This window comes from Rhinolophus hipposideros, assembly GCF_964194185.1.
Source record: "Rhinolophus hipposideros genome assembly, chromosome: 3".
NCBI lineage: Eukaryota > Metazoa > Chordata > Mammalia > Chiroptera > Rhinolophidae > Rhinolophus > Rhinolophus hipposideros.
In genome coordinates, this window is record NC_138049.1 from 29,443,241 (window position 1) to 29,458,988 (window position 15,748).

General features: G+C 36.9%; 1 protein-coding gene across 2 annotated transcripts in view; it reads left to right on the forward strand.

Annotated features, from left to right (window-relative positions):
• The first annotated feature begins 1,782 nt into the window (after positions 1–1,782).
• The window catches only part of MED23 (mediator complex subunit 23), a 40,769-nt gene continuing 26,803 nt past the window's right edge, over positions 1,783–15,748 (forward strand). Inside the window, exons 1-11 of one of the 2 annotated variants that reach the window (XM_081045231.1) lie at positions 1,783–2,063; positions 2,406–2,437; positions 2,599–2,686; positions 4,764–4,888; positions 5,919–6,030; positions 7,747–7,845; positions 8,585–8,686; positions 9,100–9,169; positions 10,463–10,575; positions 11,862–11,957; positions 12,523–12,540. In XM_081045231.1, coding sequence (XP_080901357.1) covers positions 2,016–2,063; positions 2,406–2,437; positions 2,599–2,686; positions 4,764–4,888; positions 5,919–6,030; positions 7,747–7,845; positions 8,585–8,686; positions 9,100–9,169; positions 10,463–10,575; positions 11,862–11,957; positions 12,523–12,540 — 903 coding nt within the window. In that variant the 5' untranslated portion in view covers positions 1,783–2,015. The remainder of the gene's footprint in view (positions 2,064–2,405; positions 2,438–2,598; positions 2,687–4,763; positions 4,889–5,918; positions 6,031–7,746; positions 7,846–8,584; positions 8,687–9,099; positions 9,170–10,462; positions 10,576–11,861; positions 11,958–12,522; positions 12,541–15,748) is intronic. The other variant, XM_081045232.1, reaches the window with a different exon arrangement.

Here is a 15,748-nt window from a genome sequence, read left to right on the forward strand (position 1 = left end):
TAGGGGTATTACTTCTGGCATTTCAAAGGTATGTCAACCTAGATGCACAAGAACAATGGACAGAGCTGGCTTAAAACCTTTCTCTAAGGAAGTTATAGGCCTGGGTAATGAGTATCCACATGACCTGCCCAGTTAGGAATTCAGATCAGATCACCCAGTGAGGTTACTTCTCATAGAACCCCCCAACCCCCTTTTTTTTCCATCCACAGTAAGTACAAAATCTAAATATTGACCCACAAGTTATGAAATCAAAGTTTTTATAAGTCCTCACCACCAAGTGGTGGATCAATAAATAATCTGTAGTTTAGTCATACAACGAAATGATACACATGGATGGATCTCAAAATATAATGTGTGAAAGAAGGTAGACACAAGATTACATCATATGTGATTCCAATTACATAAACTTTAAGAACATGCACACTAATTAATGGTTACATAAATTAAAACAGTGTTTGCTGCAAAGAGACAGCAGAAATTTCTGGGGTGATAAAAGTATTCCATGTCTTGATGGAGGTGGTAGTTAAACAACTGTGAACTTTGTCAAAATTCATGGATCTGTACATTTAAAATTTATGTATTTCATTGTATATAAGTTATACATCGATTTTAAAAATAAATATTGGGGGAAACACATTAAGAAGATCTAGAAATAGATGGTCAATTTTTATTCAATGAATGGAACATCAACAAGAATGATATAAAAATTAATTTGTATTTAGTTATGGCCAAAACATAATTCTTTCCTGGCTATTTTACCTTATTAACTGTACAAGCCCTGGCCCATATTAAGATTAGCTGGCATTTGCAGAGAATACACTAATTTGGAAGCATGAAAATCTGCTTGATAGTAGATGAAAACCATTTTAAAAGAGTATCTGATTAAAGGTAATACACTATAAGATAATTTGTTTAATATAGAAAAAAGCACAATAGATTGTTAGGGAACTTGGGTTTTAATAATTCTAGGTCTGTCATCCTAGTTTGGACATTCTGCAAAATTGATTACTGCAGTAGTTCATTAAACACCTAACACTGTTCTAGCAGTGAGTGAATGGTGGATAAATACTCCATAAATGAAGTACTCTACTAGTTATGCACAAAGGTGTTTTATGAGGACAAAGAAGAGCCCCCTAAATCAGGCTGAAGAAGGACAAGGTTTCCTGCTTGAAGGAATAAAGTCATGGGGCGTGGGGAGGCACACCAGTCAGAGCAGTTAGGTATCTGCTCTGACCACACTAGTGGATTAGCCTTCCTCTTTGCCGCCCTTCACCCCATCCCCACCAAATAGGCTATAGGTATTCAGTAATTGATAAATATTACTTTTAGATTATTATAACTAAAATGGTAAATATTGTTATTCCAATTAAAAATCAATAACGATGCATTCTGTTTTTAACATTCATTGAAAACCTGCTATGTGTCCGGCACTGAGGTTACCATAGCTGAGAAGATATGGTATCTGTGGTCAAGAAAAGTATTCTTTCAACTCCTGGCTCCAGGCTGCTGATGGAGCTGCAGGACAGAAAGTCAGCAGCCCTCATCATCAGTTTGACCCAGGGTGCAGGGTGCAGCAGAAACAGTGCCTGCAGGCTGCAGCCCCTGGGATCCAAGCTTTCCTCCTTTCCAATATGCAAAAGCTTTAGACCCGAGGAGGAAGCAACACCCGCTCCTGCCAGGCGGTGGCGGCCTGCAGCTGACAACGCCTCGACGTGACTTACGCTCGAGGCGCCGCTTGGGGGCGCTCTCTTCTGCCTCGCGGAACCATCTGCCTGGGTCCCTGGTTTCCGGGGGTTTTGTAATCGGAAAGCACCATGAGCTTCCCGGTGCTTCCTTGCAGGCCTCGGTTGTTTGCTGGACCTTAGAGGGGACTCTTCCAGCCGAGCGTTTGGGGTGGGAAGCGACCGGTTCGACCTGCGATCTCCTGAGGGCGTCTCCGCCCCTCTGCCTGTCTAGTCCCGGAGCTCGGGCCTGATCGCAGGCCGCGCGCCGGGCGCCCCAGGACGGCGGCGGTGATGGTACAGATGGAGACGCAACTGCAGAGCATTTTTGAGGAGGTGGTGGTGAGTGCAGGGGTCGGGGCTTCAGGACTGGGGCCCGGCGAGGGGGAGTCGTGGGGGCGGCGGATTGAGGAATCCGGCCCGGCCGACTTCTCCCCTTTGTTGTGACACTGGGTCTGTGTGCGGAGGTTTAGCGATTCTCCAGCTGCTGTCAAATTCAGAGCCTCCCAGAAATCCACCGTCGGCACTGTGACAGGTCAGGCGGGCGTCGTAATTAGTTTCTGCGTGTAGGTGATTAAGGGGACTTGCCCCATGTTACACTAATAGTTGGCTCGGGGAGGCCCCGCCTTTTTTCTTTAATTTTTAATTTTTTAATTCATATCGTTTTGTTCTGTTTTGTGGCAGAAAACGGAAATTATAGAAGAGGCTTTCCCTGGGTGAGTCCATATGCATAGCAGATTTTTGTGTTCTTACGGGGGTGGATCTTTGTGACGACTTTACCCCGTTTTGTCTTGGAGATTTGGTAAGATCCACAGTTCTGGTTGTGTCGAATTACCTCTTTAAGGCTAGTGGCCAAGAATGTGATTTTTGTTTGTAGCATGTTTATGGACACCCCTGAAGATGAAAAAACAAAACTAATTAGCTGTTTGGGAGCCTTCAGACAGTTTTGGAGTGGTCTTTCCCAGGTGAGTACTGCTTTTTTAATAACATTCTGCTAATAATTTATGACCCCCCCCCTTTTTTTTTAACATTTACTTTGATGTTGCTGTTGGAAAAGGGGAGATAACATTGTCATCATCTTTTATGTCTAGTCTGGTTTCCATTTGTTTCAATTTGTATTCCAGTGGGGAAGCTGTATTGAGAATTCAAGTTGATGACAGTACAGTGTGAGATGTTTTTAAAAATCTCCCGTGTTAGATTACGTAAAACCATTTTTATCCTATTCTCATTTATTGGGTGTACTTGAAAACAGCTGTGTTAGGGATTGCAAAGGATAAAGATTTCATTTTCTCAACAAAGGAACTGGCACAGTATTGACATAGAGATACTATAGTAAAGCTACAGAGATGCCACAATAAGGTTACTATTTTATAATAAGGATATAAAGATATTATAATAAAAATGAGGAAAGGAGCATTAAAACTTAATAACAAAGAACAGTCACCAGAAAATATATCCCTGAAAAAGACAAAATGTGTGATCCTTAAAGACTTCATTGTCTTTTTATGGTTCATTATAGGTAGGAAAATGTTTGCAGTTGAGCCACTGGTGGTAAGACTTGCTACTCAGACATGGATCACATAATGACAAAGCAGTCTTTTTTTAAAGTGTTTTAATTATATTTTAATAGGTAACATAGTCATATGGTTCAAAATGCAAAAGGTACAAAAAGGTGGACCCAGTTAATAGTCTGTCTTTCATCTCTTTAGTTTAATGACCTGTTCTTTTTCCTGTCTGTAGCCAGGATTCTTAGTTGTATTTCCTTCTAGAAGTATTTTATGCATATAGAATCATTTTTATAGAATGGTCATACATTATGTACACTGTTCATTAGCACCTTGCTTTTTTTCACCCTTAATAATAAATTCTGAAAGTAATTCTACAAAATCCACTAAAAATTAAAATTTCTGACTTCCTTCCTTGCTTCCAGCATATTTATTTTATGGCTATACCTTCTTTTTTTTAACTAGTCCCCTACTGACTGACATTTAGGTTGCTTCTTATTTTTCCACCTTAAACAATACAAAATGAATAATGTTATACATGGGACATAGAATAAATTCCTGGAAGTGGTATTGCTGAATGAGCAGGTATGGCTATTTGTAATTTTTATGGAAATTGCCTGGTTGCTTTCCATAAGGCTCACCAATTTATACTCCCAAACATTAGAAATATTTAAGAGTATATATTCCCTATGGCCTCAAAATAGAGTGTTAATGAACTTTGTGATCTTTCAATCTAAAACATGAGAAATTGTATCTCAGTATAATTTTATTTTGCACTTCCCTGATGTTGACCATCTTTCCAACAGATTTAAAATGTTTGATAATTTGTTAAACATTTTATCAGTTAAGGTATGGCCCTTGTCTGCAAGAATATTATATTCTAATGAGAGAGCCAAGAAGAAAGTAGTATTTGTAAATCCACAATATATGATCAACAACAGAAGTATGTATTAGGGACAGTGGTAATGAAGAGCAACAGGACACAGGCTCTTTTGAGGATGTCCTAGAAGACAGACTTCGATATGGGCACTATATTTCAGTATCAGATTTAAAGTCGCAGAAATCTAGAAATTTGTTTTGTTGTTGGATTCATAATTGATTGGGCTCTTAAGGATTAAATTCACACTAAATTCTCATGAGACTGATGTACTAACCCGTAATGGATTCCCTCCCTCCCCCTGCCCCGTGACAGGAATATCTAAATCTGCCATTAAGGTCACTGCTTATAATGCCTTACATAATCTGTGTTAGAGTTTTCTATTGCTCAGGAATATGTTAATAAAATCATACTCCTTTTCGAGTTTCCATGTAATAAAAATAGTGGGAGTTTAGTTTCTATAATGCTAAGATTTTAAATTTAATGTAACTGAAATATTAAATCTGAATTTTTTTCCTTTTTTTAAATTGTCTGCATCCCTGAATGTTTACAGTGGAGTGTCTCAATTATAGTCTTGGTATACTCCAGGTGTAGCATTAGCTATGTTAATTACGACATATAACTTTAGACCTAAAATATAATCATTTTCTAACTTTCCAGGAATCTCATGAACAGTGCATCCAGTGGATTGTTAAATTCATTCATGGCCAACATAGTCCTAAAAGAATTTCTTTTCTTTATGACTGTTTAGCAATGGCAGTCGAGACTGGTCTCCTTCCACCCAGGTATGTTTAATGATGGGTATGAGCAATCCAAAGAATTTTCTTCTTTACTAATATTTGGAAATTAGTTGAGGTTGTAAAAGGATAAGGAAATGAAGAAGGAAGTTAGGCTCAACACGCAATACTTCATAATATCTCAGGTTTTAGTTTCTAGTTTTCTTAGAATTACATATTTAAAGGCTCAAAAACAGGCAGGCTTTCCCTTTCAGCCCAGGGGCTAAAATCACTCACTTCGATGAGCTGTTTTCCAGTTAACATTTGCTACGCAATGAATTGCCTCAAAACAGTACAGTTTAAAACAATAATAATTATTTTATGAACACCAATGCTTATGGCGGTTGACTGGGCTTAGTAGACAGTTTTTTATCAGGGTCTTGTGATTACAGTCAGTGCCTAGGACTGGAGTCACGACAAAGGCTTCCCCATTCATATGGCTGGTGGTTGATGCTTGGCTATCATTTGGGACCTCATATTGGCTGGAACCTGCATGTGCCCTTTCCACGTGACCTAGACTTTCTCATAGCATGGTGGAGCCCAAGAACAAGCGTTGAAAAGGGTAGGCAGAACTGTATCACTTTGCCTTAGAAGTCACACACTGTCCCTTTTGCCATAGTCTTACACCTGTCCAGATTTAAGAAAAGAGAATGTAGACTTTCTTCCCACCTCTTCATGTGAGGAATATCAATGTCACATTTCAGAATTGCCTGAGGATTGAAAATCTTGTTGCAGCATCTTGGGAAAATACAATCTGCCACAAGCTGATAGATGGTAAACATTTAACCATCTATCTTTTGATAAATTTCTTTCTAGTAAAAATATAATGAATGTCATTTAGTTCTACTTTATGTTATCGTTTCATACAAATAAAATATATAAAATACTATCCATACGTTTTTTAAAGTGTGTTTGAATAATAATGTACCTTTATGAAAAATACTACGACAAATGTAACATCCAGAGTACACACACCTTGATTATTAGAAAATTTGCAAAATTCTGTCTTATAACTGGAATGGGTATTCCTTTTTTCTAGGATGGTTTGTGAATCCCTGATAAATTCTGACACTCTTGAATGGGAAAGAACACAGCTTTGGGCCTTAACATTTCAACTGGTTCGGAAAATAATCGGGGGAGTGGATTACAAGGTATTTTTTCCTCATTATAAAAAGTAATCACTTTCAGGCATGATAAGTTTTCTTTTCTTTTCCCCTTCTGCCCCCCCCCCCTCCCCCTTACTCCAGTTCAAGCTGCTGTTTCTCAGTCTAGTTGTATAGGACACTCACGCTGGCCACTCATGGCAGCACTCCGCAGCCCAGCTCCAGGGAGAGCTGTTGTTCACAATCTTATCTGTAGAGGGCGCAGCTCACTGGCCCATACGGGAATTGATCCAGCACCTAGGAGCTCAGAGCTAGGAGCTCCACACTTCAACCACTTTAGCCACCAGGTCAGCCCGATAAATTTTTCAGTTGTGTGTTTCTTGATTTCGGATGGGAGGAATGAAGTAGAAGCATTTACAAAATCTGGTTTTTTGTTGTATTTCCTAAAGGGGTTTAAAATTACTCAGTGTGTCCCACAGCTTCCCTGCCCACCTCCCAGCATTCTTAAAAATGTACTGGCTAATGTTTTTATGATAAGGGAAGTCACCAAGCAGATTTTGGGTTTCTTCATGCCACAGATCTGAAAATGAGATCTTATGATATTGGGTCCCTTTCAAATGAAGGAACACAGAGGAGAGATGTGTGGAACTGAGAAGGGATGTAGGCATCAACTGATGAGGGGAACAAGTGCTGTATCACCTCTACCTTGACCTTCCTTGGACATGCTTCCTTTAGCACTCTGCTCCTGACCAAAAACAATAGCATATACACTAATTGTGTGTCACATGCAGGTTAATATTTTTGTAGCTGCAAAGGCCATTGTGCTTCGTTCAAGCCACTTTGTTATTATCCTTTTTGAAAGAATTGCCAGTACCTGGTCCTGTGCTTTATGTTTGTATTTTCTCCAATCTAAAATGACTTAATAATAGTTTATTTGAATCATGACACAAAATTAGTTCTAAGAAGCCTTTCCTGATTATTTTCTCTTTACTTGCACTTTGGTTTCCTTAGCAGGTTAGTTAATATGCAGTTTTTTACCTTTTTGTGTGGTGCCTTATAATTGTTTCTGATTTCTTGCATGTATATGTTTTATCTGTCTTTTTTTACAAGATTGATCCCATAGTTTACACTCAGTAAGTGAATGTTGAATGAAATTTCTTCTCTATATCAGATTCTGCTCTGAAATAATGCACTTTGTAATAGATAATAGAGAGATGAATGATTAACAGAATAGCCTTGGATAAGTTTGAGGGATTAAGGTGTATTGGATAAATTTGAAGGATTAAGGATTATGGATGAGAATGGAGAATAAAGTTAGAATATGCCAAAGGAAGTAAGCAGAAAAGGTCATCTGCCACAAAGTTTTTTATTATTACCCATGTTTTCAGAGTATTTTCAAGTTCTATTCAAATATATTTCTGTCTATAAGCCCACATTAAGCTCTTTTGACTTATCACAATAGAAACTTTTCTAATGCTGTGAAGGTCAAAAAAGCGTAGCTGTGTGTGGAAAGTTTAATTTTTATTGATAAGTGACTTTCTTTGTTCATTCATATTACAAGACTTTTTTTAGAATTCCATGTTAGAACATGGCTCTTGGGTTAATATTAGGGACTTGAATATTAGCTCTGGTTCAGAAAAACCGAAGGTGTATGACCTAAAGGGTAACATTTTTTTTTTAATGTATAATCTTGAAACTTTTAGATGTTTAACTAGCACAGGGGACATTACTTAGTTTTAAACTATGACTTTTTTCTTATATCAGGGTGTTCGAGATCTCTTAAAAGTGATTTTGGAGAAAATCTTGACAATTCCCAATACAGTGAGCTCAGCTGTTGTACAGCAGCTTCTAGCAGCAAGAGAGGTAATTTTTACATGTTTACAGTTCCTTTACCATAACCTCACAAAGTCTAGTTTTATGTAGTGCTGTGCTTTTAAAGCCTCTGGTAATTTGTGGAATATTCCATTTGTTTACTTCTACAAAAAGTCACTTTTAATTTTAAAGATACTGTTTCACTTTTATTACATTTCAGAAGGATGTTGTTTTTTCTAAATTTGTTTTTCCAGGACCCATCAGCTCTAAGTCAGGTAGTTGTTTCAATCTAGTTGTGGAGGGCACAGCTCACAGTGGCCCTTACGGGAATCGAACGGCAGGCAACCGTGTTGTTAAGAGCACCATGTTCTAACCAACTGAGCTAACTGGCCACCCCACAGGGAATTTTAATTAATTTTTGTTTTTTAATTATGAAAACAACAATATAGATATTAAAGTATTTCCAACCGTTACAAGATAGCCTATGGACCACTTAAAAGATCTTTGTGCTATGTAACTAATGTTGCATGAATTGTTACTTTGGTCTGTTGCTCTCCTATTGGAGTCTACCAATATTTAAAGTATTGTCAGTGTTATTTACTAACCATCAGCAATCCGTTTTGTTGTAATCTTTGTTTTTAGAGGTTCTTCACATATTTATGCTAAGGTTTAAGCCCAGTATATTCATGAAATACTATTTCTACTTTTTAATATCCTGTTGTTGTTACATTTAAAGGGCTTATCTGTGGGACTAGTCAAGAATAACAACATTGCCTTTTATTTTTCTTAGGTTATAGGATATATTTTGGAAAGAAATGCCTGTTTATTACCAGCCTATTTTGCAGTCACAGAGATCAGGAAACTGTATCCTGAGGGAAAACTTCCACACTGGGTAAATGTGATATTTTGCAAAATTTTTAGTATTTCTACTAATCTTATTTTTTTGTGTGCTTATTTTTAAAAATGGTCACTTTTATCCTTAGATAATACACAAATATTTTTTATCATTATGATGTATTTCTTTCTTTCATTTCTCTGCTGTTCTGTTGAGATGGTTTATATACCATGTGATAAAATATACATATGGGTAGCTTCACTAGTAGCTAAGGACATGGCGTCACGACTTGGCTTATTTTAGGGACAGATAAACTGGTAAGTAGCTGTTTGGAAAGAAGTAAAAGAGAACTAACCTTTGAGTAATTTTAATGTGTCAGCCAGGCATTATACTAAATCTTTACATATTATCTCATTTTATCAAAATTATTATATTCAGAGCAATCTTGATTTTACTTGTTTTGTTTTTAGTTACTTGGAAACCTAGTATCGGACTTTGTGGATACCTTCAGGCCCACAGCAAGGATAAACTCCATTTGTGGTAGGATTATGATTTAAAATACACTAAATTGTATGTGATTTTTAATGATCTATTAAAGTCAAGGATGGTATCTTACACATGTCTTGGTGGCTTGTCACTTTAGTAACTCTCTAAGAACGTAATAGTAGCCGTTTACTTATTTTCAGGTACTTTGTATGCTGAATGTAGGGAGGGAAAAGCAACTGTCTGGATTAGGTCTAAGCTTCAGGTGGAGCTGTTCTAGAAGATGTGTTTCCTGGTGATTAGAGGGAACTTTGAGTAGAGCTAGTAAAGTATCATGGAATCTCTAAGCAACTGGAAATCTCAATAGACCTGTCTTTCTGTAGCCACAATACACAAATAAGACTATCAGGCTCTTTCAGCCCATTCCAAGTCACACCTTTGCTCTTTACTTAATTTATTTTGTTTTCCATTTTTTTCATGTTTTATTAGATTCTCAGAATTTTCTTTTAAAAATAAGCATGTGACTTGGCAATTTTTGTAGTGCCCATATATACTCCTGGATTATTTCTAGAAGTCATGATGACTTCAGAACTGTCTATAGACCATTATTTAGTCAATGACCAAATTTTGAGCTATTCTGGATACTAAAATATAAAAATAAACTCAACAGACACTAGACAGATAATTCTCAGGCCTTTAGCTTTTGTAGCAGTGGATATTGCTATCACTTAATGAATTATGGAAGTGGTACAGGTTTGAGAAAGGTGATTATGAGTTAATTTAAGGCATGTTGAGCTTGAATAGGAATTCATGGGACATCCAACTAGCAATATTCATCAGGCAGTTGGATATATGAGCCAATAGTCATAGGCTCCATCTAAGGCCTCTGGAAACATGCTTAGAATTAATCGTGTTGACCCTAGACTAGAGAGGTCTGTAAACTTTTTCTATAAATGGTGATATAGTAAATATTTTAGGTTTTGTGGACTATACAATCTGTTGCAGCTGCTCAACTCTGCCCCTGAAGTGCACAAGCATCGGTGATCCAATACAACTTTATGAAAAGAGATGGCAAACTGGATTTGGCCCATGGATTATAGTTTGCTGACCTCTGTCCTAGATACTTGGACAAATGCAAATTTTTGAGTTTGGAAGGCCTTTAAAAATTGGTCTCCAACCATTGGGACTACAAATAATCAGACAATTCACAAACTTCTATCCAATTAAAACATTTTTAAAACCAGGGCCTGGTTCAAAATAGATATTCATTAAATATTTGTAGAATGAATGAAGGACCAGGCATTGCTGTGTTCACATGTACTTAAAAAACACTTTATATAATACATACAGGCCGCTGCAGCCTTCTGCCAGTTGTAAATAACTCGGGCGCCATTTGCAATTCATGGAAATTGGATCCTGCAACTCTTCGTTTTCCCTTGAAAGGCCTTTTGCCATATGATAAGGTATGTTGCTAAATATAATGGAACTTTTGGTCTAACACTCTTCATCCTTGATTATATGATTTGTGATGCTGAATGGTCTTTTCAGAGACTGAGAAGTAAGATAGTTTATGGTTTAAAATGTGATTCCAGTATCCACGTGCACTCTGAGGTTTGTGATGTTGCAGGTGTTTATGCTCTAGTGGTCCACCTCTGGCAAAGCACTTGGAGTTAGCAAACTGACTTTTTAAATTGATTTCTTGTTTTCATTCTTCCTTTGCAAAGGGAGGATGAAAATGAATTTGCAGCCTCCTTAAAATTTGAAGCGAGCCTCCTATTTGTTAGATTTTTAAAAAGGGGGCTGAGGAGACAGGACAAAAGTGGAGTAGAAAATTCTCAAAGGAAAAAATACAAGTATTAGTAAAATGAAAGATGAGATATAGATGCATTATCTTGGATGTTGGAGTGGTATGAGGAGGCCTAGATATTTTTCATGTAAATGTTTCATGTCAAAAATGATACACAGAGTGATTAGGAAACTTGTCTAAAAGAAAGGAGGGTAAAATAGTGAAAGTAAGGTGACAGTCTGGGCTCTTGACATTTTAGACAGCAAAACTTTGGAATGTGAAAAAGTGGTAAACTAAATGTAATTTACAATCATCATGATAGCAGTAATAACAAAAACAGATACATTTATTGTGCATTTACTGTGTGCCAGGCACCATTCCAACAGCTTTACTTTGCAAAACCCGTATTCTTGACTGTCTTCTGATTATCTCCATTGTACAGATGATGAAAACTGAGACACAGAGTGGGTAGTAACTTGACTAAGTCCCCACATTTAGGAAGTGGTAGAATCAGACTTTGAGCTCAGACAATATGATTCCCGAATCTGTATTCTTAACCCCTGTGCTATCAAGTCATTTGTCATCTCCAAATTTGAAAATAGTGTTTGTGTACACTTATATGAGAGTGATTGGAAACTGCCTCCATTCGCTTTAATTAGATTTCTGAGCAGAAAATCCCTTCCTTACATTGATGCTTAAGACTTTCGTGTGACTAGAAGTTATTTCTAAGTTTATCCTCTGTACGCCTTTGGGCAAGTCCCTTGCTTCAGTTATTACTTAACAAGTGAGGGGTGGGAACAGATTAACTGCAAGCACTAAAATCCTATGATTTTTTCCCTAGATACTGCCTACTGTGCGAAGGTAACCAGTGCCTTTAGAGGATTTTTTGATCCCAATTTCAAATTATTTGAATTAACATTTACTTTGATCTTGAAGCAATAATTTTTTTTATTTTCTTTAAAGGATCTGTTTGAACCACAGACTGCTTTGTTGAGATATGTTTTGGAACAGCCTTATTCCAGGGATATGGTCTGCAATATGCTAGGTTTAAATAAGCAGGTACTGTACTATGCTGGAAACCTAGTAAATTCTGCATAGAATCTGCACTATTCTTTTCTCTTTTCTTTGCTATAGCTAACTGAGCAAAACAGTTAAAAACTATCTGGTGATTTTTAAAAATATATGGTTTATTAAACAATGTATTATTCCTATCATTTATATATTGCTTTAAGAATGTTGAAATTAAAAAGAAGATATTTTAAAAGTTGGTTTATTTTGCATTGCTTTTTTTTCTATAAGGCCAGTTTCAAGTACACCTTTTGCCAGAGAAACCTACACATGACTTAACCATAATTTTTGACTTTTTTTTTGTTGTTGTTGCTGTTTGGGTATCCTATTTTATAACCCTTGGTATCTTCAGCGTGGCCTCATAGCTGATTTTTTTTTTTTTTTTTTTTTTTTTTTTTGGTGTATGTTTGTTTTTGGTGGTTTAACATGTGGGAGGGTTTGTGCTGACTCTGGGTTCCTTGAGGCTGGCCTCATAGTCACTGTTTTGTCTTTTCTTTTTTTCTTCCTTTATTTTTGTTCTGTCCTGTCTTGTCCTGCCCATCCTCCAATGCTCTAGACCTTGAACATTGCTCAGGTATGTTCACAACCTTACTGTTGTATTGTGACTAACGATACGCTGGCCGCTTTGTAGCCACTGATTCCATTTAGAGAATACATGTATGGTCGGGGCTTGAAATTGGCAGGACCATGCTGAGACCAAGGCCACTAAAATGAATTTCTTCTTGGGATATGAGAGTTGTTTTTGGTGGATTGTTTTTTGGTTTTGGTTTTTGGTGCTTTTTTCTTTTTTAATTTTTTTTTAAATTTTTTTTTAAATTTTTTTTTTTTTTTTTTTTACTAAGAGATAACACCTGGCACACAATAAAGCCTGTCACTTTTTGATAGGTTCTTTTTCCTTCCCACTCCATTTTACTGTTTTTCATATTTTAACACTAAAGCTAGCCTGGTAGAATTTTTAGAGATGGAAAGATTTGTGGTGGCCTTTATCTTTCCAGACTTTTAAAAACATAAATAAATAACAACCTCAATAAAAATACTTATGTTGCTTTGCCTAAAAAAAGAAAACAAATTTAAAACAAAATGAAGATTAGAAAAAGCACTTTAATAGAGTTATATTACTTTCAAAAGTTGGAGTGGTAAATCTTACACAGGGAAGTTTTTTTTGGAAGCATGGGGATCGACTAAGAAATGTCACACTCTTAGGTGACCCCACACCTGCTTGACAAACACCCTTCTTTGCCAGTCTTTGCCAGAAGTGTCCTCCTCCTAGAGTGAGTTCCTCTCAGTTGAAGCTCACCTATGGCGCGAGAAAAACACTGGCCAAACTTTATAAACCAAACTCTTATACCGTCCCAAGTCTGTTCCAGGACTTTTCACCTTTGAGATTTTAAGCAAAATAGTGGTTCCAATTATTTTTGTTAAAAATTTTTGAGCCCAACATATTAAAATAGACCAGCTTTTTTATTTTAAAAAGACGTTCTTGTCTAGGTTATATAAAATAGCGTGACTGTTTGCAATACTATAGTGAAGGTTGTGCCAGTGCTTCCATTTATAAAGCCCTATTTTTAAGGACATATAGCTTGGCCATAAAACTTGCTCAGTGTTGAAACTTTGCATGCCAAACCTCACCCTAGTAGCAGTATCTCTTTTATTATTTTAAGTTTTTTCTTCTGAAAAATTTACCAAGTTTCTTTGTTTGGACAAGCCTTTGTACATGTGAAACCGAAACTGCTTCCCACTACAGTATCTGACAGTTGCCTCATATAATCTATCAATTTAGCATCTTAAATACCAAGTCATTAATTCTGATCAACTTTCACTTGAGTTAGAGGTAAGTATTCAGTTAACTTTGAAAGAATGCTTCATGCTGTGCCTTAAAACTAATTTTTGCAATGAACTTTAAGTCATACTTGACTCAATTTTTTTATAGCTTGGTGGATAAATGTACCCATGGTCATTTGAGCTGCGAGTATCTTCCCCCAGATATCCTTAACCTATCATTAGCTTTTTTCTTTTGGGGGGCAACTCTTCTCAAACTAGAAATTGATTCTAAAAAACAATTCGGAGAAGAGTATCTCTGATCTAATCATTTTAATAACAAGTTTCAACCTAAAAAAAGTTTATGACTAAGTCATAAATCCATAAAAAATAAAGTTTATAATGGAAATGCTGACAGAACATTATTAGTATTGGTCCCACTGGAGTGTAACATTGTCAAAAATTCACAATTCATCAGTAATTGTTTTGGTAGAAAACTCTGTAGTGAGCGGACTTGTATAGATGGAAAATATATGTTGAATTGACTTGATAAAATATTTTTACCACCTGGAAAGTAGAGTAGAAAATGAGCACACACAGTATAAGAAGTACATGATTAAAAATAAACATAACATCTCTTTCACCATTGGGTGTGCTTATGTGATGACAGCTATTTTTCAGCCATGGGGGCAAAAATGGAAAACGAAAAGAGGGCAGAGTGCAAAGATGGAAAAATCTGGGGCCTGTGATGGTATCATTGAACTGCAAATTAGCAAACCCTGGAGCTGTGCCACCTCACATTTCCTGTTAGGAAGGAATAGAATTGCCTTATTGCTGAAGCCTCTTGAGTTGGAATCATCAAGCCACTTGCAGCTTAGAGCTCCCAAACTGTTACGTGCTACAAGGACACTGGACTTCTGAAGGGAGGACCAGGAAAGAACAATGGGAGGGGATGAGATGCTGGAGACAACTTTGGCACATATGGTGCAATTAAAAGGGGAAGAGAATGGAGTCAAGGAAATGGATTCTGAGCCTTAATGTTATAAGAAAATAACTCTGTGACTTTGGGTAAGGCACACTATCTCTGCCTTAGATTTCTGACCTAAAATCTATCAGGAATAGATTTACAAAAGTTGTCAGCTCACAGCCTGTGGGCCCCACTTGGACCTGCAGGTGTGCTGAGTTTTGCTGGCACACATGCTTAGTGGCTGTGTAGTTCTGACACATGGCACCACGTCTCACTGTCTTACATCCCTGCCTCTTCACTCATCTCACCTGCCAGATAAACAAAAATAAAAAACATTACCTTATCACATCTTTTATCATTACAGAACTGTATCCTGCACTGTACTTTCTTGTCCTTTCTCTAGCAATGCAGTAATTTACTTAAAGCTTGAAACCTTTTAAGAGCTGTCCATATTGCATTTTCCAGTAGGAATTGGGCTATTTTTTAATCTTAAAAATCAGTCACATTCAGAAGATCATAAATAGCCCAGTTATGTGACCAGCAAGGTGGAGTGTTCACAGTGGAAGAATCCTGTTTTGTGTGTCTAAACGAGTTTGCGTTCTTTCTACTGAATAATAGCACTACAAAACCGATACACTCCTTGAACTCTTCCGTGGTCGTGTATGAATTCTGGCTACTGTGAGACAGTGAAGTGCTGGACTAATCACTTAGTTTATCTTTGAAAGACACTGCTAAAAGTGGTACTAACTGACTGGCATAGTGCTTCAGTTCTGATTGGCAGAGAAAATGACAAATGACATACAAAGGGATATTTTTTCCCAATTTGTTCCAAATAGGTATTGCTTTAAAATTGATTTCTAGCACTGAAATAATGATTTAAAATTAACTTAAGCCCACCTAAGGACAATATGTTAAAATTTCACCACAAAAGCAGTACCCGAACTGTTATCTGAAAAGTGTCAGGGGCCACGTAGTATAGAATATATGAGTAGTTTAAGACTGAAATCATGGTGGGAAAAAATCAGGGGCATGGGTGGAGGTTAATGTTGATGATTCT